This window comes from Emydura macquarii, unplaced genomic scaffold, assembly GCF_026122565.2.
Source record: "Emydura macquarii macquarii isolate MOO-44397 ecotype Brisbane River unplaced genomic scaffold, CSIRO-AGI_Emac_v2 contig_3517, whole genome shotgun sequence".
Lineage (NCBI taxonomy): Eukaryota > Metazoa > Chordata > Testudines > Chelidae > Emydura > Emydura macquarii.
Window position 1 is genome coordinate 6,457,533 of NW_027133654.1, and position 25,818 is coordinate 6,483,350.

General features: G+C 39.7%; 1 protein-coding gene across 1 annotated transcript in view; it reads right to left on the reverse strand.

Moving 5' to 3' along the window:
- The window catches only part of DISC1 (DISC1 scaffold protein), a 311,403-nt gene that overhangs the window by 6,357 nt on the left and 279,228 nt on the right, over positions 1-25,818 (reverse strand). Inside the window, 1 exon segment of the mRNA XM_067535895.1 lies at positions 8,213-8,331. Coding sequence (XP_067391996.1) covers positions 8,213-8,331 — 119 coding nt within the window.

A 25,818-nucleotide genomic window follows, 5' to 3' on the forward strand; every position in this document is an offset into this window, starting at 1 on the left:
TAGGAGCCTTCTGGGGATGAGTCAGAAGAACTGCTATCCTGGGAAGAACAGGCCAATTGTCTCCTAATTTTCTTGGACAAATTTCTTGAACCCTTTTCCCCTTCTTAATTTACTTAATGATTTCCTAAACAGGTCAGTTTGCAGTATCAGGGCCCAAAAAAGCTAATGACCGATTCAATACATAGTAGAGAAAAGTAAGGCTTAGTTTACAACAGTAAAGCATCATAGAGTATTTGTGAAATCCTGAGTTCTACTTCAATGTAAATGAGAAAAGAGTGGGGCTGGAACAAAAACCTTACTTTTTCAAAACTTAGTACACAGAAAGGATATGCATTACTGCTTTTGCCCTTTTGCTCATCCATTATGAAATGTTGTTTTACCCAACCACAATGTCAATACAATGTCAAAAGAAAAAGACACCCTTAGGTTATGCGACTGTAAAAGCAAGCTCTTTCTTTTGAAAAAATGTGGCTATAGAAAATAATGGGAAAGTTACGCAAAACATTTTTATGGCTGGCACTACCACCAGTTTGAAAACACTTGTCAGCTTTTGATTGTATTAGAGCTTCCTCAAGACTTCATCTTTTATATAATTTAGTGACATTTCACTCTTTACTATGAGAAAAAAAATCAATTTTTTTTGTAGAGGGTACATTTTTCCTTAATTTTTGGGTGGCTTTATTAATCTAGACAGAATCCATCTATGACTTTATATAAATAACAATAATATGCACTTCTATGTACTTTTCCCATCCAAGGATCTCAAAGCACTTTACAAGCACTAGTGAATTAAGTTTCATACCACCTCTAAGAGGCAGAGAAATATTGTTTTGTTAGCATGTAATAAGTGGTCCCAGACTGACAGGGTTATTGTGAGGGGATAGCAAGCAGGGCAATTGCCTGGGGCCCATGCCACAGGGGGTCCCCATAGGGCTTTGGCTTCAGAAATGTTGCAGAAATCCAATGTATGAGCAAGTAAGGGAGGTGGGGTGGGATCCCACTCCTTAATTTCTGCCCTGGGCCACAGCGAGACTAACGCTGGCCCTGCAGACCGAATACCAAGATGCAATTTAATCAAAGTTCTGATGAAATCTGATAAAATACTTTTATACTAGTAAAAGAACAATTTATGCAGTTTATGAACACCAAGAAACCACTGAGATTAAATTACTTTTGATATGCAGCCTGGAATTACATGCTGTTGTTTGTAATATGCTAAATGATTACAAAAGGTTTTTTTTAGGTAGGAAAAAAAAAGAAGCAAAATTATATGCTTCACGACCACTGAATAGGATATCTCTGAGACAGGAAGAAGAGAGAGAAAAAAATGTTAATAAAAGGAGCAGTATGATGGAGAGGGAAGAGAGATGACTGAATGGTTTGCACTTGAAATACATTCTAATAGTCTCAGGAAGGTCACCACATTCACAATATGACAAACCAAAGGACACCAGTAATTGTAAAGCTAAGACTGAAATACTGTGGCAATGGAACACAGACTGCTTTGAAGAACCACTATTGGTAAGAAATGGAGTTTAGCATGAGGGTCGATATCATTATATGTCTCTCACAGGGCCATGGGGCACTGCTTCGTTGCTGGAAAACTGGGGATTAACCCAATTAACCTTCCTCCTCCCATGGCACAGGTGCTCCAGGGCAGATGAGGAAGGGCTGGATGCTACAAACCAATCAGATTCCTTGGGGAGGAAGATGGGCAACTTTTTAAGAATAGGTTGTTGGGTGATAGGAGGCTTTGGAATTGCAGGCTGAGGTGATAACTTAGACTTGGATTTTCTGGTTTAGATCTCTGATAATGTAATCTTATTTATATGTAAATAGTATACTCTGAACACAATGGGGGTGGGGGTAGAATACATACAGGAGGAGCACAAATGGTCAGAAAGATATTTGTGGGTTGTTAACTAGTTTTTGTTCTCTTTTTCCTATTCTACCTGGCAAACTACTCTGCCTATTTACAATGGCCTCAAATACTGCAGTGGTCTGAGATCAGTTCATAATGTTATGTCTTATACCATATGTGTTGTAATTCCCACCACACTACCAGAGTTACATATTGAAGGAGCACTGAGTTAGGAATGCCTTTACTTTCAATTACCTGACTCTTCTCTATTTGTGTCACTGTTCTCATGGGGCTGGAGTGAGGCAAGGAGTTCTCCAAGCTCATCTCCAGCCTTTTATATCACGCTTTTCTTCTTTTTCCCTTGTAGAAGCAACATGAAGGCAACCCTTCCTGTGATGAAGGGAGTACTGCAAGTGCTTTCTTTGGTGTCTGTCAAAACCAAGCCTTGAATTGGCCAAAGTCTAAGAGTGGTGTTCCCTTCCTCATGTCTGTCAAAAATGTATGAGGACTGGTCCCTGCCATCCTGAGAGTGAAGGATCTAAGCTGAAAACTAGACCTTACATTAGTCTGAGAATCTCCTTACTTTATTTACGAACATATAATGTGGAAGAGAGCCTCCCACAGAAGTGTAAGGTGGTGGAACAATAAGGCATAATGGAGATGCTGCAAAACCCAATGTTACATGCATGACAAGTGTCCTGCTGGGTCCTGCAATTCTATAATAAAAAATGGGGTGTGTGGGGGGGGGTCAAACACCACATTAGTGTCTTGAGAGTTCCTGCAGTAATGCATAACATGAATTTCTTAAAGGTTCATCCAGGTGGGGACTCCTGACTCTAAGGTATGGTCAAGAACAAAATATTTACTTCATCATATATTTGGTGCAGACATGGGGCTTGAATCTGCTCCGGCATCAGTTTTACACTGGTGTAACTCCATTGACTTAACAGAGTTACCCCAATTTAGACTGATGTACATGAGATAAGAATGTCTGCATCAAATATATGATGAAGTAAATATGTTAGGACCTATATGTCTCTAATCAGCATTTAAACATGCTATTAAAACTTCAAAATCATTACTCAACATTTGTGGGGGGTTTTTTAGCAGGAAGGGGAAGGGGATTTTGTGCATTTAACATAAGATAGCCCAACCCAGTTTTCTTTCAACAAAGGCATTTTCTCTAGCAGGAACTATTACATGCACTCAAATTGTCTATCAAACCATAACTGCTAATTAAGAACAAAAATGACTGTGAAATTGCAATATAGGAGCTATTTAATTTTACTGGAAATTCTAGGCCTTTACTGTCAGTAAAGTAACACCTCTCATCAACCCTGCAGACACCAGCAATGAGTCACCTCTCCTCCTTTGGTTTTTCCAATTAATGATGCAGACTGTTTTCATACATTTGCCACTGATTAACTATAGTTGACTGTTTTGTGATTTTATTTGGTTATGCTACATATAATTTAGCAAACATGTCAGAGAGAATGCTACAGCTGAGATTTTTTTTATTCTCTCTGATGCTTTTTTTATACAAAGGTACTGTTTAATATTTGCAGTGAGAAGCTTCAATATTAAATGAGAATCCCAAGAGGTTCTGTGTAAATATTCAACACCAAGAAATATCGCTTTCTCCTTTGTTCATGTCACACCAGCAATTACTAGTAACAGCATGGCTGATTCGCGTGTTATGTGCCATCTAAATGTATAATGAAAAACAATGGCACCTCTAATATAGATTTAATTATTAATCAAAGCCATGATGTATACTAAATATTGGCAGAATTTCTTGACAGCTCCAGGAAGTTAGTTCTCTGTGGGACATTTACAGTCCTTTTCATTAAAAAGACAATGGGATCAATTCTGTCCTCATTTACATCCATACACTCACACGGCAAATTTTGGTCATAATTTTTTTCCCTCTCAGTATATTCAGTTTCCTTTTTTTTTTATCTAAATGTCAAGAAATCAAGAGTTTTGCTGGGAAGATTTTACTGCACTAATTAAGTTCTAGATCACATTTTAAAAAGACATGATATATATATACCCCTCCCATAGAATTTTACACCTTAAAATGTGTTTTTAATAAAGACCACATAAGCACTTATCATTTGAGTTAACAAGTGTTTTCACTTAAGTCAATAAATAAAATGTTGTAAAAATATTACATAATTAGTCCTCAGATTGATCCTTAACCTCTGTTGACAATAGTAACTAGTGTTAGTTGTGGTGCTAATTTTTGTAACACAAGCATATCAGGAATGAGGCCACACTTATTTCATAGGCCACTGAACAGCCAACAGATTGATTTTGAATAATGAATATATGACTATTTTCATCCCTTTTGGTCACATTGACCTTTACTGGATTTGAATCAGTAATCTAGTCTTTAAAGGCTCTCTCTATGTTGCTAGCCATCACTTGAGATATTCAACAAACTTTAAATAAGTTTTCTTATTTGTTTTTGATGCACTTCCTGGAAGTCGTAAGTGTCCTTCCCCCAGGGCATACTTTACATGTTATCCAATACATCATTACAGGAGTTAACTCCATTGATGTCAAAGAGCCAAGACTTGACTCCAACCCATGACTTCCAGATTTATGTTGTGATCTTTAGAACCTGGACTTAGAAATGAAATTTTCACCTAATATAGTGCATTTAACAAACACTATTAAATTGTCTTTCTTCACTATTGTTTATTACATACAAGTTTCATAGGTTGTGTATCAATGTTAACTTCAAAGTTCATGATCATGCTAAAATCAATCTTGTGAAAATCGCTTCATATTCGGTTAAAGATATTGTCTAGTAAAACATAATTAAGGTGGGGAAGGAAATTGTGGGGCACTCAAAGCTAATCTAGGTGAAAACTTAATTGTGTTTCTAAATGAGATTGACCCACAAGCCTGTTCAAAGTGATTTTTAAATAATTTAATCAACTTTTACAATTAGAATTTACACTACATGGAAGCATATACTGCATTTATAAAAATACTAATTATGCGCTTCTGTAGTGTCCGTTGTTCAAAAATCAAAGTTATTTTCAAACAAAAATGTATGAAGCCTCACAACAAATCTAAGGTATGCAACTATTGTCACACCCATTTCACAGCTGGGTAAACTTAAACATAGATGTGAAGTGACATCCAAAAGAAAATATAGCAAGTCTGTGGCAGAGCTGGGAACAGAAGACTCCTGTCCCCCAGTGCACTATGCATTAGACATACCTGGCTCATTTAAGAATAATGGATAAGGTGTAAAGTTAGAACCTCCCACCACTTCCAGGGGAATTAAGTGAGTATGTATATAGCACTGAAAAGAGATCTCAACAGGATTAAGATTGATCAATCATACTATACAAATGCCTCATAGATGCACTACAAATTGGTCTGTGCTAAACTCAGGTTAATTATCATTCTGCAAAAATAAGACAAACATTTAGAGCAGTGAGGGATCCTAAGTGACTACAAATTACTGCGAAGTAGCTAATTACATTGGCTGAATCATTCTGTTTCTCATAGGAATTTTAAACAGTAAAATATTATGCACTTTTTAAAAAATATCAGGTTTATTCTATAATGTAAGCTTTGGCAAGGTTGGTAATGGCTCTCCAGGTCTATAAAACAATGCAGCATCTCAAATAAAGTGTCTTATCTTCCTCTCCTTCCATCTGTTAGCATCCCTTAAGATTTTGTCCTTAGCCCTCTACACTTGCTTTTCTTTATGACCTTCTCTACTCTCATGGTTTCAACTATAGCTTTGATGAGGATGAATTCTCAGATCTACCTTTCTTAGAACTGCATGCCTTCTGTTCAGTTCCTCATCTCCAGGTGTCTTTCTGACATCTTCTCTTGGGTGTCCAGCTACCATTTCAAATGCAGTCTCTCCAAAACTAAACTTTTTATCTTTCCTTTCAATCCTTCTCCACTCTCTTTTCTATCTCCACTGAAATCACAATGATTAAGAATCTCTGAGACAAACTGGGAAATATCTATTCTTTTTTATGAATATGGTGCTTGACTTTGTGTGTGTTTATGATAGGTTACTTGCTATGGAATTAGATCAAAAGGCATTGTTAAAAGAACCACGCAGGGAAGGTAAAACAATGTCCTAGATAAGGAGTATCCCCCCAAAGAGTACAACACAATACCCAGATTTATAGCCATGAATATGGGATGCCTAAATCCCAGCCCTAGTGACATAGCTGTTTTGCCAAAGCTGAGGAGAGAAAGACCAAAGGGAACACTAAGCCATTACAGGAGCATAGGCCTAGTAAAGGGAGGAGGGTTAGGTGAGCTACGTGAGGCTGCCCAGGGAGAATCAACAAAGTACACAGAGACAGAGAGCCTTGTGCGAGCAGGACAGTATGTTTTTCACAGCCAGAGATGGGGATTAGCTGGGCTAAGGGGAACCTTCAAAAGCTGGTGAGGAATGATTAAAGTGTAGGTAAGAGCAATGCATCGAGCCTGCTTATTGTTTTTACCCTTTGCTCTTAGTGGTTCATACCTCTGCAAAAACAAATGAATAATACTTTGTTTTGAAGACCCTGTTTTGAGTTGCTTTAATCCACTCCCTGGTCACAGGTTCCCAGAGTGAAAGGGCTTACAAGTGTCAAACGTAGTTCAGCCTGTGTCATTAATCTGGTTGGGAGCCAGGGAGGCTGCAGCCCAGTGACCCAGCCCTCGAGTGGTTGGACAGCATGGTTCTGCCCAGAGTGAAATGCAGGAAGCCAGGCCTGTGAGCTAAAGGCTGCACTTGAGAGGGACTAAAGGAGGTCCAAGGTGCAGTTCTCCCTGTGACGTGATACTTTGTCTCCTGGATTTACCACCATAGTGTTATCTTTACACTTCTCCCCACATAGCCTGTCTCTAGCTGAGGCCTATCCCATTTTTCTTTGTAATATAGCCATCCTCTCTTCATTACTCCCCATTCCCCCAAAACCCTTGTCCAGTTCTTGTCCATCAATTATTTGGCTATTGTAAATTCTTCCCTTCCCACCCCTTATATCTTTTCTCTCCAATCAAGTCCACCTAGTGCTTCCAAAATTATTCTTCTCTCGTGTCACTCCAACAAGATTGCTGCCCTCTTAGAAAGCCATTGAAAGGATTCCATCTGTATCATTTCCTAATCTTCAAAGTGTTACATAATCTTGGCCCCATCTGTCTATTGGCTCTCTTTTTGTATGCTATTCCTGACCCTCTTTCTTTACTGCTCCCTTTATTGTTTTTCTTGCACTCATGACTGCGCATTTCTATCACCGTTGCTCCTGTGCCAAGAACAATCTCAAACTCCCTGACATCCAGAAAGCCCTCTTTCTGCTCCTCATCCCAGGAAAGCTTGTTCCCTTTTCCTTCTCCCAAATCATCCACCCGTCTTCTCTTACTTGAGCTACTATTCTATGGCTCATCATGTCTTTGTCTTGTATTAAGTTGTAAACTCTTGTTTACAGGTATGTCTTGTATTAGACTGTAAACTCTTCAGAGCCTACACAGAGTAAATACTAGCCCAAGAACCCAGCCCAACCAATCTGTTCTTATGTTTTTACATTTACACTTCACGAAAGCTAATTTCCATTTTCAGTAAAAAGACTACCTTTTGTGGAGGTAATTTATTTCTTCACATATAATAAGAGGATTAGAAAACACAGGTGAAAAAATAGTCTATACTTTTAAAGTTGGAAAATTTCTACATATGTAGGCATGACAGTTGGCTCTGTAAAGGTTAAGCAACCTTTACCCAGATGCTGGATGGTATAAGCAGCCTTTCAGTTCTTTCTGTATTTTATCCAAGGGATTTCATCAGAAAGAGAATCAAATACCCAACTCTCTCATGGCTATTTACACTGTACAGCACTGTATGCAGATTAAATCACATGGTAGATGCCACATGATGCAATAGCCAGATTAGATACCTATAATCAATTCTGACTGCACATGAGTTCACATTTAATTTGGCTAAATAGATCATGTCTGAAAGTGCAGATTGGCTGTTGCTGTTACACATGTACTATTTAGTGCACTAGACACCCACAGTGATATGTACATTAGAAAAGCCATAGATAAGATTGATAGAGATAAGCAGATGACTATTTCAGCATTTAGTCTAAGATTACATTTACAGGGCCTACCTCACTCCTACTTAAGGCTTGTCATTGACTTCATCAGGCATTGGATTAGATACAGTGAATAAGCACCATGCAAATGTTTTAGTAGACTAAAAATGTCCACATTAGCAAGAGCCACTGATTTCAACCCTGCTTAACATAATAGACCACGCTAAAATAAACTAGTGCTTTACATGAAGCTGGAAGATAACAAATAGTTAATCTATATAGCAAAAGGATATGAACAAAACCTTCATCAACGTTGCAGATTGCTGTTTGGAGTTGATCTTCTAATTGCACCAATTTCTCATTTATTGCTTCACATTTTTCTCCCAGTTCTGCAGAAAATATGTGGAAGTCCTACAAGGAGTTGAAAAAGAAAAGAAAATGTGTTTGCTGTTGATTGCATTAGTACAGTTCAAATTCCTGGTAGATTAAGGATAAAATAAATATTTTAAAACAGTAAGACTGGATGCCTCAAGGAAGTGGTAATAGGATACAATGCTCTGCATTGCTAGGTCACCTGTTCAAATGAAGATCCAGTCTATACTGACTGATCATTTGGTGACTTATGTGAAATGAAATGAGCTGGTAGTCTCAATCCATCTCCAAGCAGAAAAGTAAGTCATGACAATTGTCATACTGAGCAGGGAATTAAAGGGACACTGAGACAAAACTGCCCTCTCACTCCTCAAAGTGGTCCCAGCCCTTCAGTGAAGGGGAATCTTGCACTGCCCATGCTGTGCATGTTCTATCATTAAATAGTCTCTAGGGGTACAATTTTCAAAACCACCAAAATACCTTAGATGCCAAAGTCCTATTTTTCAAAAGTGACTTAGCCATTTAGGCCCAATGACTTTCAGTGAAACTTAGGCTCCTAGGGGCCTAAGTTGCTTTTGAAAACATGACTTGCGCTCCTAAGTCACTGGCGTCTTTCAAAATTTTACCTGAAGCCTGTACATTTCAACATCTTTTTCAATCACTAAATTTGCTTAAAAAAAAAAAATTAGGAAAGATAAAAAAATCTGGCTAAAATGTTGAGAGACTTGACTTGAATAATTCAGAATTTTGGGTGGGCTTTACATATTTGCCATTATTTAATGCTTTTCATCTTAAGAATACTGCACAGGTGTTGATCCAGCAAAGATCATAGTCTTTAATGTTGTTGGTTTAGACTATCAGTATTCTGCTATTGCATTACAAAGGAAAGCAAGAAAAACTAGTTGCTTCCTGAAATTTTTATTTCAATCACAGTACATTTTAAAATGTGTAGTGCCGCATCTACTTCCTGGATGGATCATATTTTGCAATTAACCAGGTTTAGAATATTTGCTATACCCATTTTCATTGGGATATTTTGCACAATGTACTTCCTTGCAGCATCATTCCATTACGTGAACAACAAATTGACAAATGATCATTTGGAAAGAAAAAGTTCTAAAATAAATTGGAACAGTCACACGAAAAAGGCCATTTTCCTATTTTACACTTGCCTCTACACTGGTTGACATGGCAGGCTCAGGAGGAAAGCTAATTATACATAAATGGGTGATTAGGTATCATCTCTGAATTTCCATGCCACAGTATTGAGACAACTATGGTCATTCACCAACAGGTCAGCCTGAACTAGCCTTCTCTTGCTGTAGACTTTCTGCATCCCCCTGCACACTCACCCAAACAGCTGATGTTTATTTTACATGTGCAGCTAGTATCCTGCATCTTACATGAGCCTCAGAATCCACAGTGCTGGCTGACAAAGAATTCTGGGGCATATGTGGGAACCCAAGCATTCACTATTAATAAGCAAAACCAGAAATGTCTTCTTTGAGGGAAAAAATATGCAGCAGGAGAGCAGATGGATGGGTGGCGGGGCCCTAGAGCTGGGTAGATGGGTTGGGGCAGGGAGCAACTGAGACAAATTGGGTGACAAAATATCTGTACTGCCTCGGTGACTAAGATACATATGGCTCTCTCTTTGGAGCATGTGTGCTGTTCTTTGCTGGGGTGTGCTGTCCAATGTAAAGTATTTTGATTCCCAACTGTATTGTTTCTGTTGATCTTTAGAGTATTGGCATAATTATCCCTGGTGTAATGCTAGTGAATTTACACCAATGATGAATTTGGCCTGTTATTTTTAAATTTGGAAGTAGGTGGGGAGAAGGTGGCATCTCTCTATTGACTGTAAATGTCCTTTTCTCAGAACTGGGTAAAAGAAAATGAGTCATCCATTGAGCTGGTAAATTGTTATTCAGTACACCAGCACGATCTTGTATGTTTTTAGGATGAGGGAAAACCTGAGCGATTTACACAACTGGAAGGCTGTTAGAGAATATCTTTGTGAGAGGCATACAAGTAAAGATTGCAGCATCTAACTAAACTTTGGTATCTCTCATCCTAAAAAGAGAAGAGTCACTAAATCATTTATATTCACTGCTCTAGCTAAAAATGATGATTACCTAGGGAGAGTTCCATCTTTGAACACCGATTTTTCTAAAGAAGTTCACCAATCATAAGAAAATAAGATCTCCACATAGCCATCATTTTAAATATCTATGTTAGGGGATCGTGGGTTAGATTTTTTTTGTGCATGTGGTGATGGTGTTCCTCAGTACTATAAAATAATGAGCACTTGATTTAGCAAGAAAAGTTTTTAGCTTGGATTTGGAAGCTCTTAAGTGCAGGTTTGCTTTGATGGACAAACCTACGAATGAAGTTTTCCAAATCAAGCTATCACTGCAGACTGTGAGTTTAGGTAAAATAAATTACCACAGTACAGAACATGAAGTGGTGTTTAAAAATGACATGTAAACAAAAAGCAGTCTCTTGGTCCAGAACATCAATATATTGAGTATTTTGGCTGGATCAGACTGAAATACATTGCTTTAATTAAGGGCTATTAGTATATTAGATTATAGATCAGACTCTCGCTGCCAAAAAGGATGAGATTTCCAAGGCTGGTTTGAAAAAAATCATCATTGGAGGCAACAGTTGCAAAAATATTGTGTAGATTAAGTGACTGTTTTTGAAAATCTGTGTAATTCTGAGTATATTTAAGCAAAATGATTCAATAAGGGTATGTGTTATATTGGGACATCCCCGTTTTCAGAGTGGTTGGTAAGTCTGAGGTCAGAGTACTTTCCTAGAGTATTGTTGCATGGTCAATTTTATGCCTAATATCAGTCACCTAACTAGCACAATTGCGTGACAAAACTGGTTTCCAAAGCGCCTTGAACCCAACTCCTGCTTTCTGAAGTTGCCTTCATCTGCACTTCATGGTGTACTAAACATCGAGGAGCCTTAAGACACGTCTTCACTGCAGCATTAATTCAGGTGATTGGCCCGTAGGTCTGAACACCTGGATTTGTCTAGTTTAGCTGTGCGTGGCTACACTGCAAAGCTTTATCTGAGTTACTGAGTCCTCAGGGATGTGCACTCATCCATGTGTGTTGCTAGGACTGCTGGGGGCATCTCCCATGGTTCTTGGCACGCAGTAAGCTGAGACACTCTGTGATTCTTTCCCAGCGAAGTGCGAGAGCACTTGTCCTTCTGGGCTCACGGGGGAATTTAGGAAAGCACTGGAGGACTATTGGCACTCAAGTGGTTTAGCCTGCATCCACATTGCAGAGTGGTTGGATTATCAACCCAAATGAAAGCTTCACTTAGGTCTTGTCTACACTAGAAAGGTAAGTTGACCGATCTCTCAGCTCCCCTGGCGGGAGCCCGTCTACCCCCCCTCATTCCCTGTTTCCCGCTGGGAGAAGGCTCCCAGGGCTTCTACCTTCCCTGTTCTCCCCCAGGAGCTGGGATACAGTTGCCCAGGGCTTCTCGCAAGAATGACAGCTGGACCCCGCTCCCAACTCCAGCTGCTGTAGGCTTCTCGCCCTGCTCCCAAACTGGAGCGGGATCCAGCTGTCATTCTTGTTCATTTCAGTGGAGCCCTGAAATGGACAAGAATGACAGCGAACAGCCGTAAGGCACACAGTGTCAGTGTAGACACTGTGTCACCCTATCCGTGCTGCCATAAACCCGACACCTCTCATTGAGGGGGTTTTATTATGTTGGCATAGCAAGGGAATTGCGTTGGTGGGAGGAGCATTTGAATGTGTACACCTCCACTGAGTGTAGACCAGCCGTCAGATTTTAAAATATAGCCTCAGACAATCCAGCTAGCTCAGATGAGACAGTTGTATGTGTTGATGGGAGAGAGATTGAGGGTAACACCCAAGTAAAAGCATGGATTAGCTCTGCAGTGAAGATGTACCCTGGTCAATGAAGACCAATACTGTGTTGGTCTACTTCAGACAACATAGGTCATCTCATTTGGCTTCTCCAGGTTATCCTCTAAAATCACATGCAAAAGGACATCCTCTACCACACCCACCTCTGTGTAGCTATGATCTGTGGATTAGCTCCTAATTAGACTTTACTTTCCCTTTTGTTTTCTGAGTCAGGAGCTACAGGAGAAAATTACACTCTTTTGGTATATCCAGTGTTTCTTATCTTTTAGCTTTTGTGGGTAGGGGGAGAGGTCCTCCGAGCCCATCTCTGATCTAAGAACATCTTTTCCCCAGGTAAGGGGTGTGCCCCTCTTGGGGAAAAAGGGGCACAGACAGACCTCCCAACTGTTCTCCAGTGTCCCAGCTTTTTTTTTTTTTTTAATAAAAAGTTACTGTGTTTAAAAAAAAAAATCATGACCGAAGTGTTCCTATGCAGCAATGTTCTTTCCAGAGAGCCTGAAGCATTAGTGTAGAAGTGTGAATTGTGCCATTCATTTCAATGGCTAAAACACCAATGATGATCCTTTAAATGTCAACATTTTAAATTATTTCACTGTTCAGCAAAGCACATAAGAAAGGAGAGGAAGCATCATGTTATAAGAATCTACACAATCTACTCTATTTGACTGCTTCCTTTAGGTAGGATTTAACAAACACATCTCAGGGTTGGAGGGGACATGATTGGTTTCCATCTTCTGAAATGGGGCCCCTCAATTTTAAAAAGTTTGGGACATACTACCTTAGAAAATTCCCATTTTCTTCCTAAGATGTGTCATTCCAGAGTGCAATGTTTCTCTCTGGCTTTACATCAGTGTAATCTCAAATGAAGTCAACAGTGATTCCAGATTTACACTGATGTAACTGTAATCTTTCTCCTCTCCTGTTTGCTCATCCCGTACCAGCAGGAATCCTCTCTCTCTCCTGCACCAGCTGGACTGGAAGTTTTCTCTCTTCCTCTCTTTTAATCTGTCAAAGTCATTCCTCAAGTTTACCCAGCTTGGTAGGAGACTTAGATAACCTGGAAACCTTCTTTGGTTATTGGCACTCATTAGGGAATTTCCAATCTTTCCCTTCTAAACCTGAGGTTTAGTTTGAGACATCAACCCCTCAGGCTAGTCAGAATGTCATAGCTTTTCTTTATTTCTCTTTTGACTGGCTGAGGAGTCAGAGTTCCAAGCACCCTTTTAGTGGGACTTCCAGCTCTAAAATGAACCTGGGGGCAGTTAGTGTCCAGATAAATGATGCATACAATAATGTGCCCATGTGCTGTCGCAGAGATTCTGTACAAAACCTGTTACAGGATGATGTGCTAGGCAAAGCCATGCCTAATTTTTAAGCTTCCTTTTCTTTTTGAGAAACAGCAGTCCCTAATACAGTGTATCCAAGCAACTCAGAGTGATGATTTAACAGTGAAATTGGGGAAAGGGAGACTATGGATATGTATATGCTGCAAGTGAAAGTATGATTATTGCATGGGTAGGCGTAGCCACCTAAGCTTTAGGGCACATCTACATTGCATGCTTCTTTCAGCGCCGTATAGAGTATATAGCCCTCCCCAAGGTATAAAGAGCAGTGTAGCCACTGAGGCATAGCTGCGGCAAGTGAAGACATGGCGAAGGGTGTGGCTACGTAGCCAAGTACATACCCTACAAGGCTCTCTACTCCCTCAGTGTGTGCCTACCTATCTACACTGCTACCTTTAGCACTGTAGTGGCCGGTTGCCTCCCTGCAGCTGGAGCCTCTCCCCTCTGTGGGAAAAGACTCTGGCAGGGGGGAGGCAGTGGGGAAAGGCTCTGGCAGCTCCCTGTTGCTGGATCCTTTCCGCACGGCCTATAGAGCAACCCAGGAAAAGCTCTGGTGGCGGAGAGGTGCTGAAGCCTTTCCTGGCTACCTCCTCTCTGCCACAGCCTTTCCTTGACATGTGTAGCTATACACGGCAGTATGGACAGAGCCTGCTTTTCACTGTGGCATGCAGCTACACATGAACTACACACCGCTGCCACTGATGTGTAGTGTTGCTGTGGCATTAATCTAGCTAGTATGGGTAACAGTAGTGTAGACATAGTGGCATGGGCTTCACACTGGCTAGGAATCCAAGTGCATCCCTGGTTGCTAGCCCAGGCTGAAGATCACATCACCACAGCTACACTGCTATTGTTACCCATGTTAGCTAGATTAAAGCTAGTGTGGCCATACCTGCAATCACACCTCCACTTGCAGTACAGACACACCCTCAATGTCCTATAAAAGGAAAAGTAGCACTGTGCCCTCAAACTCTGTGACTCTTTGGTCTGTTCTGATGAAAACTGAAACATACAGAATCTTGTGCTCTAAGCATCCAGGAAAGCAGGATTCTACCTTCATTATCACGCCTACTACCTAGAACAAAGGTACAGCAAGGAAAAAAACATCCCACATCACACACTAGCGGTTGAGGAAGAAACAGTATTCTCCACTTGGCTCTGGCCCCACAGATCACAGCAAAAAACCCGCTAAAACCACTTCTCCTCCAATCCCAGAATGACTCAGTGAAGTCAAGTTTTCTTTTGGGTGCAGTATGGAGAAACAGACTCATGCCAGAAGGAGAACAGAATGAATGTTTGCCAAGTCAACCACCTGAACCAAGTTTTCACAGTCCCAGTGAGCAGACTATCAATCAGCCTCTAATAAGACTGCCTGTTCCTCCACACCTAACAATCTACTCGGTGTTTGGCCTGATTGAGGCATAGAAGATAGGGCCCTTGGCCACAGGAAGAACACTTCAATTACTGCTGACTTCTCATCATTAAATAATCTTTTTCTTTATATTAATAAAGTTACATTTATAAATAGTTGCTAAAGGGTTAATAAATGATTAAAAGATGTTATAGACATTAATGATATGGGTCACAGATTGGTATAAGCACTTCATAAGAAGGTGTTTAAAAATAACCTATTGACTTCTTGGACTCTCTATAACAATTGATTAACCATTTATTAAAGCCTTAGAAACTGTTTACAAATGGAATCTTAACATAAAGTGTGACCAAAATAACAATACTTTCCATTTCTATAGCACCTTTTCGCCAAGGGTCTCCAAGTGCACCACACCCCTATGAGGTAAGGAAGTATTTTTATCTGCACTTTACAGATATCAAAAAAAGGCATGGTGTTTAAAATGACTTATATGGGGTCATGCTGCAAAAGGGCAGAAGAGCTGTGATCTGAAACCATAACTCCCAACTACCAGTACTTCACTCTGGCCACTATATTTGGTATCAAAGGATTGATTTGCTTGTATGGTGGGCTTAATTGTCTACTCACTTATACCAGTTAAACACCTATGTAAATTTCAATGAGTTCAACAGATCGACTCTTGACATACACTAGTGTAGGTGAGATAAAAGTCAGACTCATACGTAATCTGCTGTGTATTTTCATTCCATCCAATTTGGCTTGCTCATTTGCATCAACTCTAAGAAACACACACTGCATGTATATTTATCAACACCCCACTTATTTTTGTTAGGAAACACATCTTATAATAGTAATTTTGTCCTGATGCATTACTGCTTTGTACTGTTACACAGAGCTCAATAAAATTTTAAAAAGAGAAAGCATTCAGAAAGGAATTTTGAAGATATCAAATTTGTTTGACAAGGAACACTTGAATTTTTGTTACGATTCCAAACAAAAATAGGTGTATGATAGTATTACTTTTGGCATAGCTACAAAAGTAACAATGTTTTGATACATCTTTGTATACTGTTCTCAAGTTCATGTGACAAAAGCACCCATTTACTTAACGCCAAATTCTCATTTTAACTGAGTTAATTACACAGATGTAAATCTGAAGTGAGATCAGAACATACAGGCTATGTTCAGACTGATGGTGGCAAAATCGCCGCTGCCAGAACAATCTTTCTGGATCGATTGAGCGGTCAGTGAGACCTGCTCAATCGATCAGGAAGTTAACTGAGTAAGTCCACCCCCTCAAGTAGTGAGAACAGTGCACAGAAGGGAAGCAGAGCAGTCAACGTCAGTTACGCAAACTATTCTGCGTAGTTTGCGTAACTCCCGTCGACTGCCGCCGAATCGCACGGTAAGTGTGAGCCAGCCCACAAACTACACTTAGACGAGAAGAATGATGAGCTTGTGGTTAAGGCACTTGTCTAGAACTTAGAGCAGGAAAAAACCCCACATCTGCTACAGACTTCTTGTGTGACCCTGGGCAAGTCAGACTACTTCTGTGCCTCAGTTTCTCCATTATAAAACAGGGATAACAATGCTCCAAACAGTCTTGTCTGGTTAAAATGGAAACTCTTTGGACTAGAGACTGTCTCGTGCTATGTGTACGTACAGTGCCTAGCACAATGTGGATCTTGTTCAGGGCGTGTAGGTGCTACTGTAATACAAATAATACATAAGGGAGATAGAAGATTTGGAATTCAGCTGTTAAAATGAGGCATGGACCAAAATATGGGTAAGTGGGTGGACCAGTCTTCATGTATCATTTTTGGTGCCTGAACTTCTGCCTTGTTTCTAGGTAATGCCATAACACTGTTAATAATTGCTGTTTTGGGGTAGGTTGGAAGAAGAGGAGCATATGAGAAAAAGAATTATTATGAAATGTTTCAAGATCAAATATCTGTGTAGCTTTTGAGTTTTTTCTTCGGTGAGCTGAGAGACCCTCTTGGTCTTCTAATGTATAATACTAACAATTACACAAATCCACAGATTCATCTGTTCAAAACAGTTTGTCCAGACTGCTTGACTCTGTCTCCAGGGGCAGGGCTAGGTAGTTGCGGAGTCTCTCCATAGTGACTTCTAAGAGGAAGGGAGTTTCTTGTTTCTGATGACTCTCCTACTGTTGGGTAAGCATAGAATCAAAGCAGCCAGAAGAGCTCCAGCTGGTGTCTCATCAGTAAAGCACCAGGTGCAGGATTTAGCCTATAAACAATTAATGACATTGGTCAACTAACCTCCTCAGTCTGTTGAAACAGTAGCCGATACAAACCCCCAAAACATAAATAATTGGAAAAACTATTTTGACAACTTCGTCTTTTTTTGTAGTAGTAGAAATATAAAAAGAGCATTGTATGTTCCGGTGTACTTATTTCATTTATAGGAGTTTCTAAACTTTAGTCAGGAAAAAAACCTTAACTATCTGCAGCAAATACTTATTTGAAATGACATTTCGTGTCGCTGACTTGTATAATAAACAGTGAGTAACTAGGTGCTCTGTACCTCTGACTCATCTAGAATTAGCTTAAAATGTATTCACCATCCAATGCATTTTTAAAATAAAATATTAATGAGAAAAATGTTTAAAAGAGCCTTAAATTCAGTCCCTTATTAGAGCTTAATTAGGGGCTTAAGATTGTGGGCACCAGAGGGAACATTTAGATGACTGATTGGAAATGTACTAAAGTACAAATTGGGCTCAGCAATGATAGTCACACAGATTTTTATGATGCAGAGAACTTGGAAGCCTCAGTTATAACTAAATCCCCAAAATGCAACATGGCCCAAAAGCAATGTCCCGCCTTTGGTGCTGTGGATTGTTACCCACTGGGCTGCTGTTTGTTGTGGTTTTTTTTAAGGAACATTCACACACACTAAGGAAGGCACCAATTTGCCAAAAATAATTTGAGTTTATTTCCCATCAGAGTGGATGCTAACCTCTTAGATAAACATTGTACTACAAGGATGTTTATAGATCCTTTGTGCCACTATTAAAGTTTAAGCTCCTAAATGAGATCTACTGTAATTTTAGCCAAAGTTTCAATTTCTGCTCTATCAGTAGATAGTTTTAAAATTCTGTGTCAATATTGAAATAATAGTGTGTAGTTATTATGGATGCATTGATAGTAACACCATTGTTAAGCTGGGTTTTGCACTTAAAGAAGGGAATCAACCTGTTTATGTATGAAAAATACAGCCCATCTTCCCCAAAATTACTTCTGAGTACAGAATGAATTTTCTGAGAATTCACAAATAAATCAGTATTTATTCATTGTAATTCTTGTTCCAATTAACTGAGTTCTGTAATAAACTTAGCAACCAGTTCAGACCTTAGGACATCATAAGGGGGAAAAAAAACCCACCAATACTTCCCTAAAAACGAGTTTCATTTAATCCAGGACCACAAACCCTAAAATGCCTTACTTATATGACCAGGGTAATCACAGCACCTCCATGTAGTTTGCCCTAAATGTCTGAAATTTGCTCTCAAGCGTAACTCCATCTTAATGTAATAATACAATCTGGGTATATTATATATATATATATATATATATATATATATAGCAAAAGCATGTTTAACTGAGCCTCCATTATCTGGCTCTCCGTATTAACTGAACCTCCAGCCACTTGCGGCTGACATTGGTGGGGCTTGAGCTGTCAGCCCTGGGCAGCTGGGGCGTGGGCTGTCAGCGTGACAGTGGGAGTCCCGCCAGCCGGGGCTGACAGCCAGGGCCCTGCCACCCATTCCCCAGTTTATCTGGATTTTAAGTTATCTGATCTGGCCATGGTCTCAATTAGATCAGATAAGCAGGGTTCCACTGTATATGGAACAGAGCTGCTGCTGTTTAAACAAGGAGGGTCACTGGATACCTCATTAGCAGGTCAGGAGAAATATGCACCAAGGTCTTCCCAAGATATTATGAGTATAAAGCTATGTATTGATTTTTTTCAGGGGGAAGGAAGGGGAAGGAGAGGTCATGTTGTAGAGAGATAGTTTCAACCGTTGTTTAACCCTGAGGACAGAGTGCTAAGAATTGTCATATATGGGGTGAGAAAAATCACCGATCCTCTCAATCAAAGTGAATATTCTACATTTTCTAAAACAAATTCACAATCCTCTACTTCTTAAAAAAAAAAAAAAAAAAGGGGGGGGGGGGGAAGATAAAAATCCTTTTAAACTAAATATGTAGAGAAGGAACAATGTCTTAACATTTTTCATGCCTAGTAGGGCACCAGTAATATTTTTACCTGCCACTCATATATGTAGGCAGACAAAACACAGTGCTAGTGACAGAAATGATTCCAACCACCTCCTGGTTGGAGATCTGCTCTGTGTCTACTGCACAAACTATCTCAGGGAAGTAAATGGATTCTGCCTCAAGCTCAATGTACTAACAAAACACAAATCTCTCAGTGCAAAATGTACACCACCCAGGATAATCACATGTGTAGATCAAGCATGAACGTGCAAAACTGCATGCATCCATCCAAGAAAACTGGACAGCTGCACTGAGCATTCCCAGGATCTGAGAGTGACAATCTGCTGTACCGTGAAAAAGATACTGGACAGAAGCAACAGTGGTTCACCATCCATGATGGGCAGCAGAGAAAAATGATTTGTAAAGCTACCACCCCCATTACTGGGAATGAGTGACCACCCAGCTACGGACACCGCACAAGCTGTGCCCCAAAACTGATTTTGGCTTGGCAGTTCTGCTCCAGGGATACCACATCACAGGAAGCTCTGGCTGACCCTCTGCATTCTACCTTTGGATTTTGTGACTTAGTGTGGATGCAGACCAAGATCAAGATAATGGTGGGATGGAGTGGCATTGGTACTTGTCTATGTCACAACCTTAGTATGTCTTGTGTGACTATGGATCCAAGAGATGGCCACCGCTTGTCCATCTCACCCTCCAAACATTTCACACGCTCAGAGCTCTATGCGTGACAGAGATAGGCATGTTCTGGCATATTGGTGAAAGGAAAGAGGATATGTGAAACATAAAAAGACTTGGCTTGCTGTGTTCCCGGTTACATGTTTTGGAGTTTGCCTGGGTTATCATATGTACATTTATTCTTGACATCCCATCAACCCTTTCGCCAAGAATGAAGCTGCCACATGCACGTGGTGTTTGTGAGCAGCTGCAACACCACAACATGCAGCAGCGGGTCTTTTATGTGCAGTGACTCAAGGTCCCAGTCAGCTTCTTTGTGACATCTCACCACAACACACTTTTCCTATGTTTCCTTAGCTCAAACTGATCTGTCTTCCCACCTTCTCTGCAGCACTGGACATCGGGGCACATGGGTATATGAACCGATGCCGAAATCATGCAGCAATCCTTATCATTGTCCCCTCGTGTTTCCTGTATTATAGTCACTGAAGAATGTTTTTAGAAGAGCACCCACACAGGGAGAGATCTTTTTGCTGTCTTCCAGTGTTCAGTCACCCAGGAACCTTGTAATGTTCTATGTGAGAAGAGGTTCCCCTCTCTTATCTCCGTTCCCTCTCCTGTCTGAATGATACAGTGTCTCTGGGCTCAGCATGCTTTTGAATATGCAAGTGGACTATTATTACTTTGTCTTCATTTAATATACCTGGGATAATTCCAATTCCTGGTGTGAGATGTTCCTGTGGGTAATGTCATTTACTGGCTTGTAAGTGATATTCTGCATTGGGCCAGGACTTTTCATAGAAATTGCTTTCTGGTGTGCATATCCATCTGTGTAAGGAGTCAGCATAGCGGGATATCATCTGCAGGTGGCTCACGCTGTAAGTAATTCCTTTTTCTACCTCTGTCTAGTTACCACGATCCAGGAACTGTCCTGCAGCTTTCTTTATCGGAGCTGTGTATTAGTCTGCTGGAGGTGTTTATATTCACGGTGTCTCAGGCCATATGCTGCCTGTACTATCTTGTAAAGACCATGCTATCTTGGCAGCAGCCTGTGGCTGATGACTGGACACTGTCCATGTACTATTGTTGTCATTCTTTTCTGACAACAGGTGTTTTCTCCGTCTCTAGTGCCTATGGGACTATGTTCTCCTTTTGTGTGTTAACTCTGTTCAGCAGCATATGCATGGCTTTGCCCTGATTCACAGCTGAGGCCAATGGCATGAGAGACCGTTTCCATCTTCTTGAGCTCATTTTCTGTTGAGATAACCTGCATCCCCAAAAGCTTACTGTTGCTGTGTACGCTGCCATCCTGCACAGCTGAATTTTCTCTGGCATGTGTAATCTCATTTGGGCGTGATCTCAGTCTGCTGGTCCACAAACACTGTAATTTGAGATGGTCTCTTGAGGGAGAGTGTCTTGCCTGGATTTCTCTAGCTTCTCTGCAGCCTTTGGATTCACTGGTGGTAATACAGAGTAGTGGCTTGTCCAGATGACTGTATGTATTAAAAATCACTGCCTTAAGGTCTGATCGTGCTTCTACATAAGTCAGTAGCAGTTTTCCCATTATCTTCAATGGCAGAAAGATTGGGCCCTTAATTTTGATCTTGGCTTTGCTTCCCTAAATATCAGCACCCTATTCTGCAATTTTTACCCGAAGGTAATGTTTAAAAAAAGATGCATCTGTTTTAAACGAATCCCAAGGAAGTTAGTACAATTTCCCCCCCATCCCTTTATATTGCCTAGAAAGCACTTACCTCATACAAATGACCATCTGTACCCAATGAACTATCCTCCACAACCTGTTAGGGATATGTCATAAGATAAACATAATACATTATGTATAAACATTATGGTTTTAATGTAATTGTGTAATAGCAATATAGCATACAGTAAAAACGTATACAGGCTGAACTGTTGCATTGTTTTGCAGCATAGCTATAAAGAAAGAGTATAGAGATCAACAAAGGAGAAACCGGAAAGCTAATTTCCATGGAGCTGCTTATGGAATGGCAACCAGGCCATATTTAAGGCTACAGTTTCTGTTATTATGAGCCTAATTTATAAATTAAGATTATAGGCCCCAATCATCTATGTGACACTGCACCAATACACCCTGGGGCCAGGGCAGAGTCCCACATGGGCACCATAGTCTGCTCATACAGATTCTTTTACAGGACTGGGGTCCGACCTAAATAGTAATGCCAGAATAGCTCTTCCTCTCCCATTAAATTAAAACAGGGATTCAAACAACTACTGCACATCTAGATTTTATTCTGAAAAAAAGGAAATTCGCTAGCATGTTTCTTTACAGAGATGACTATGAAATGTAGGAGGATTGTCAATGAGAAAATGAAAAAAATTTTCACCAGATTTGAAATTAATCAGACAAACTAGGCATGGAAGACTTCCCTGAACTGATTCATAAGGCTACTATCCTCTCCTTCCTCAAAAACTCTCTCAACACCCATTTCTTCTGTGACATAAGAAATTAGAAAATATTTAAATGGCTAGGCTGAGGGGCAGTTGGGGAAAGTCATGAAATTGTCAAAGTATATAGTAATATCACACACGTTATCCGTAGCCCTCATCTGAATAGAGCTAAGGTTAGACAAAGCCACACACAGTATCAGAGACCTGTATATAGGAAACAAATTATAAAACCAATGTTCTTGGTGAACATTTTCAGAACTCCACCTCTATAAAGAAGGGAATGTTTAGTTTTCTTGTGAGCTCAACATTAACTCTGACTGTTTTGATTGTCCGTGTGTTGGTTAGTGCGTTTTTTTGTTTTTGCTGTATTTCATGTTCTTGTAAAGATGAAACTTTATGAGTTCATAGGCATCTCCATTAAAAAGCTAGTGTTTACCCAGAGATACCACACAGTGGTATCTGACAGTCCTCAATATTTCTTTATGTTTAGAATGGGCAGAGATATCTTAGGCATCACTGTGGGTAAATGCTGGCTGTACAACGGTAACCTGACCACTGTATACAAGCTTGTTGTTACAGCATCCCTTTGCAGGTTGGATTAAGACTACAGAAAACATACTCAAACACTGACCTTCAGTGATGCTCAATATTGACATTTAAGACAGAGATATATTTAAAATCTTCAAATGATTTTTGAATCTCTACAAATACAACATTTAATTAAACTAATATGAAAGTATATTTTGTTTAGATTTCTACAAGAGCTGCCCTTTACATCTGGCACATTTACTTCCTGGATCAGAGGGTACTTTAATCTACGGAAATATGTTCCATCCCACTGACAAAGGCTTTCTTGATGACTGTCATCACCAAATTCTGAGAAACACTATGCATTATATCACATACAATTCTGACTTCTTTTGAGATGACAAACATGTTAAAAATGAAGTATACCGCTGTCATTTCTTTTTAGTGATAGTCCATTTCAACATCACATACAGTATTAAATATCTCAAACATATCACACAATCACACAAAATGCGGTGTAATTATATAGCACCTTTTCGACAAGGATCAGAAAACGCTTTACAAACTTTCTTTACAGATGGGAAAACTGAGGTACAGAAGGAAAACTGACTTGCTCAAGATCAGGCAAATTAATACCACAGCTGAAAGAGAAACTGGCAACCTGATTTCTACTCTAACAACACACACTCTGTTTCAATCATTGAGAAGGAACTATACACACATTTCAAATGACTGATATGGTGGCTACCAAACATGTTGGTTTACCAAAGGTAATACTATTGCATTTTGTTTTTTACCTTGGAACTTTAATCACCTGAATGCTCTTGAAATCTAGTAGGTGTTTTCTTCCTTCATAGGGTTAAAGAGGGAACACTGAACAGCATGCCAGACAGCAGCAGCAGCAGAAGAAAAAAGGACAGGTCAGGAAATGAAACCTGAAGATCCATGGGTATTCATGATCATACAGATACCAGCTGTTAGGGAGGTTTTAACACACAAATCTACACAAATATTAGTTATCAGCAAACAAAAGCCAAAGCAACGACACATAAGGAGAGATGCAATGCGCAGATATTAATATCTTAAGAGAAATTAGGTGTTATTGTATAGAAGGCTGGATAAATCCTGGTACAATTCAGAAACTACCCAGAAACATACTTTGAAAAACTATGAAAAAAAATCAAGCCTCCTCCACTTGTAACCAAATTAAAATTACTTGGAGTAAATTTAGAGCTACAGAAAATTTTCAGGAACAAATCTAGGACCCACCTTGAATTCAGTGGGACCAGAGCAGAATCACACCCAATTGTCATGATTCTAGTTTGAGTCCTGCAGGCTAAAGCTGATGCCACATTATTCTTACTGAATTCAAGCAAGTTAGTTTTGGTTCCTGATAGATTCTGGTAACTTTAGGGATGGTTCTTTTATCTTGGCTCCGTCTGGAGCAAGAGGACTTTAGCATGGTTCAGACTGGTTAGTATTATTTATGGCTTTGTTCCAACAAGTTAAAGAAAACTGCTGTTCTGACTAGCAGTTGATAGTTCCAGTGAGGTCCATTTATTCTCTGGAGTTTCTGGCTGTTCCCATCTGATTTAGTTCTGACAAAAATGATAAAGGTGCTTCTACCAGCAGAGTTGTTGATGTTTTGCAGGGGATGTTTGTTGTTTCAAAAGTGTTTTTGGCAATTTTCAGAGGAATTTATTGTCCCATTAAATACAGTATATTTAATGCTGAGTTCTACATAAGCAGGTTAAAAAGAAAATAGAATATACTCTTCAGTATAAGTAGAACTATTAAAAATGTCCCAACTGTCTTAGGGATAAGGCTATGCAGCGACAACTGTCAGATAATAAACTTATGATCACACAGGAAAGTAAGATGTCTGGAACTTTCAAAGCATGCAAAGCCTGAACTATCATGACTGAGAATGTGAAGTCCATGATCTATTAAGGATAGACCTTATTTTTAAAAAATTAAAATAAAATAAGCAAGTCTCCATTGTCAAGGAGCAAATGCTGCAGGATCTTGAATGACTGGCTGTTTCCCTTCTCCCATTTCAAACACCTTTGGCATAAGGATAGTCTTAAGTTTTTAATGAAACCTGTGAGTAAAAGTTAACTGTATGTGAGGAAATTGGGTCCTGGGTTCACAGCAATTCATTATAAATACAGTTTACAATAATGTTTTATCTTGTTACCTCTGACAAATGACGGAAAGTGAAAGTGCATGAAGTAGTTATTGGTACAGCAGTACTCATAACTGAACCACCAGAATTCAGCCTTCAACCTCTCACTCATAACATTTCACTATAAAATGAATCAAGTGCCAGGCTATGAAAAGCAAATTTGTGAAGTGTGTGTGAGCGCATATGCATTTTTATATCCTGGCTGATGTCAGTTTGGAGCTAAGAATTCTGCAAGCTCTAAAACAATTGACACCTTTTTTGGAAAGGAGTTAATATACTTGAAGGGAAATCCCTCCTCTTTTGATACCCTAAGCTGAGAACAGAAATAAGATAATTAAAAGAGGCCACCCCATAGAAATGAGCTCAATTTTATCAAGATCTGTATCTTTTAAGGACTCTATAGATCTGTCAAATAATTTGGTAAATGCACGTTCTTCTTTAAGTCAGTATCTATAGTCTTCATCCCTTGTTACATGATAAATTATCATGTGGTTGATTACTAATGATCATCATTAAGCTGTTCTGTAAGAGATACCTTAAAACCTTTCAGTGGTCAAATAAAAGAGTAACTAAAGCCACATAACTTATTTTCCCATAAACGTAGAGCTATTTCTAAACAACCACAAAAGTTCCACAGTTATGCATCTGGACAGAGAGTTTAAATGCCGGAAAAGTGACGCCAGACCTCTCAAGTGCATTTACAGATCAGAAGCCCTATTTCCTTCCCAGTTTCTCTCTCTCTCTCTCTCGCGCGCACACACACAAAAAAAATAAAATAAGGGGGGGGGGGGGGGAGAGAAGGAAC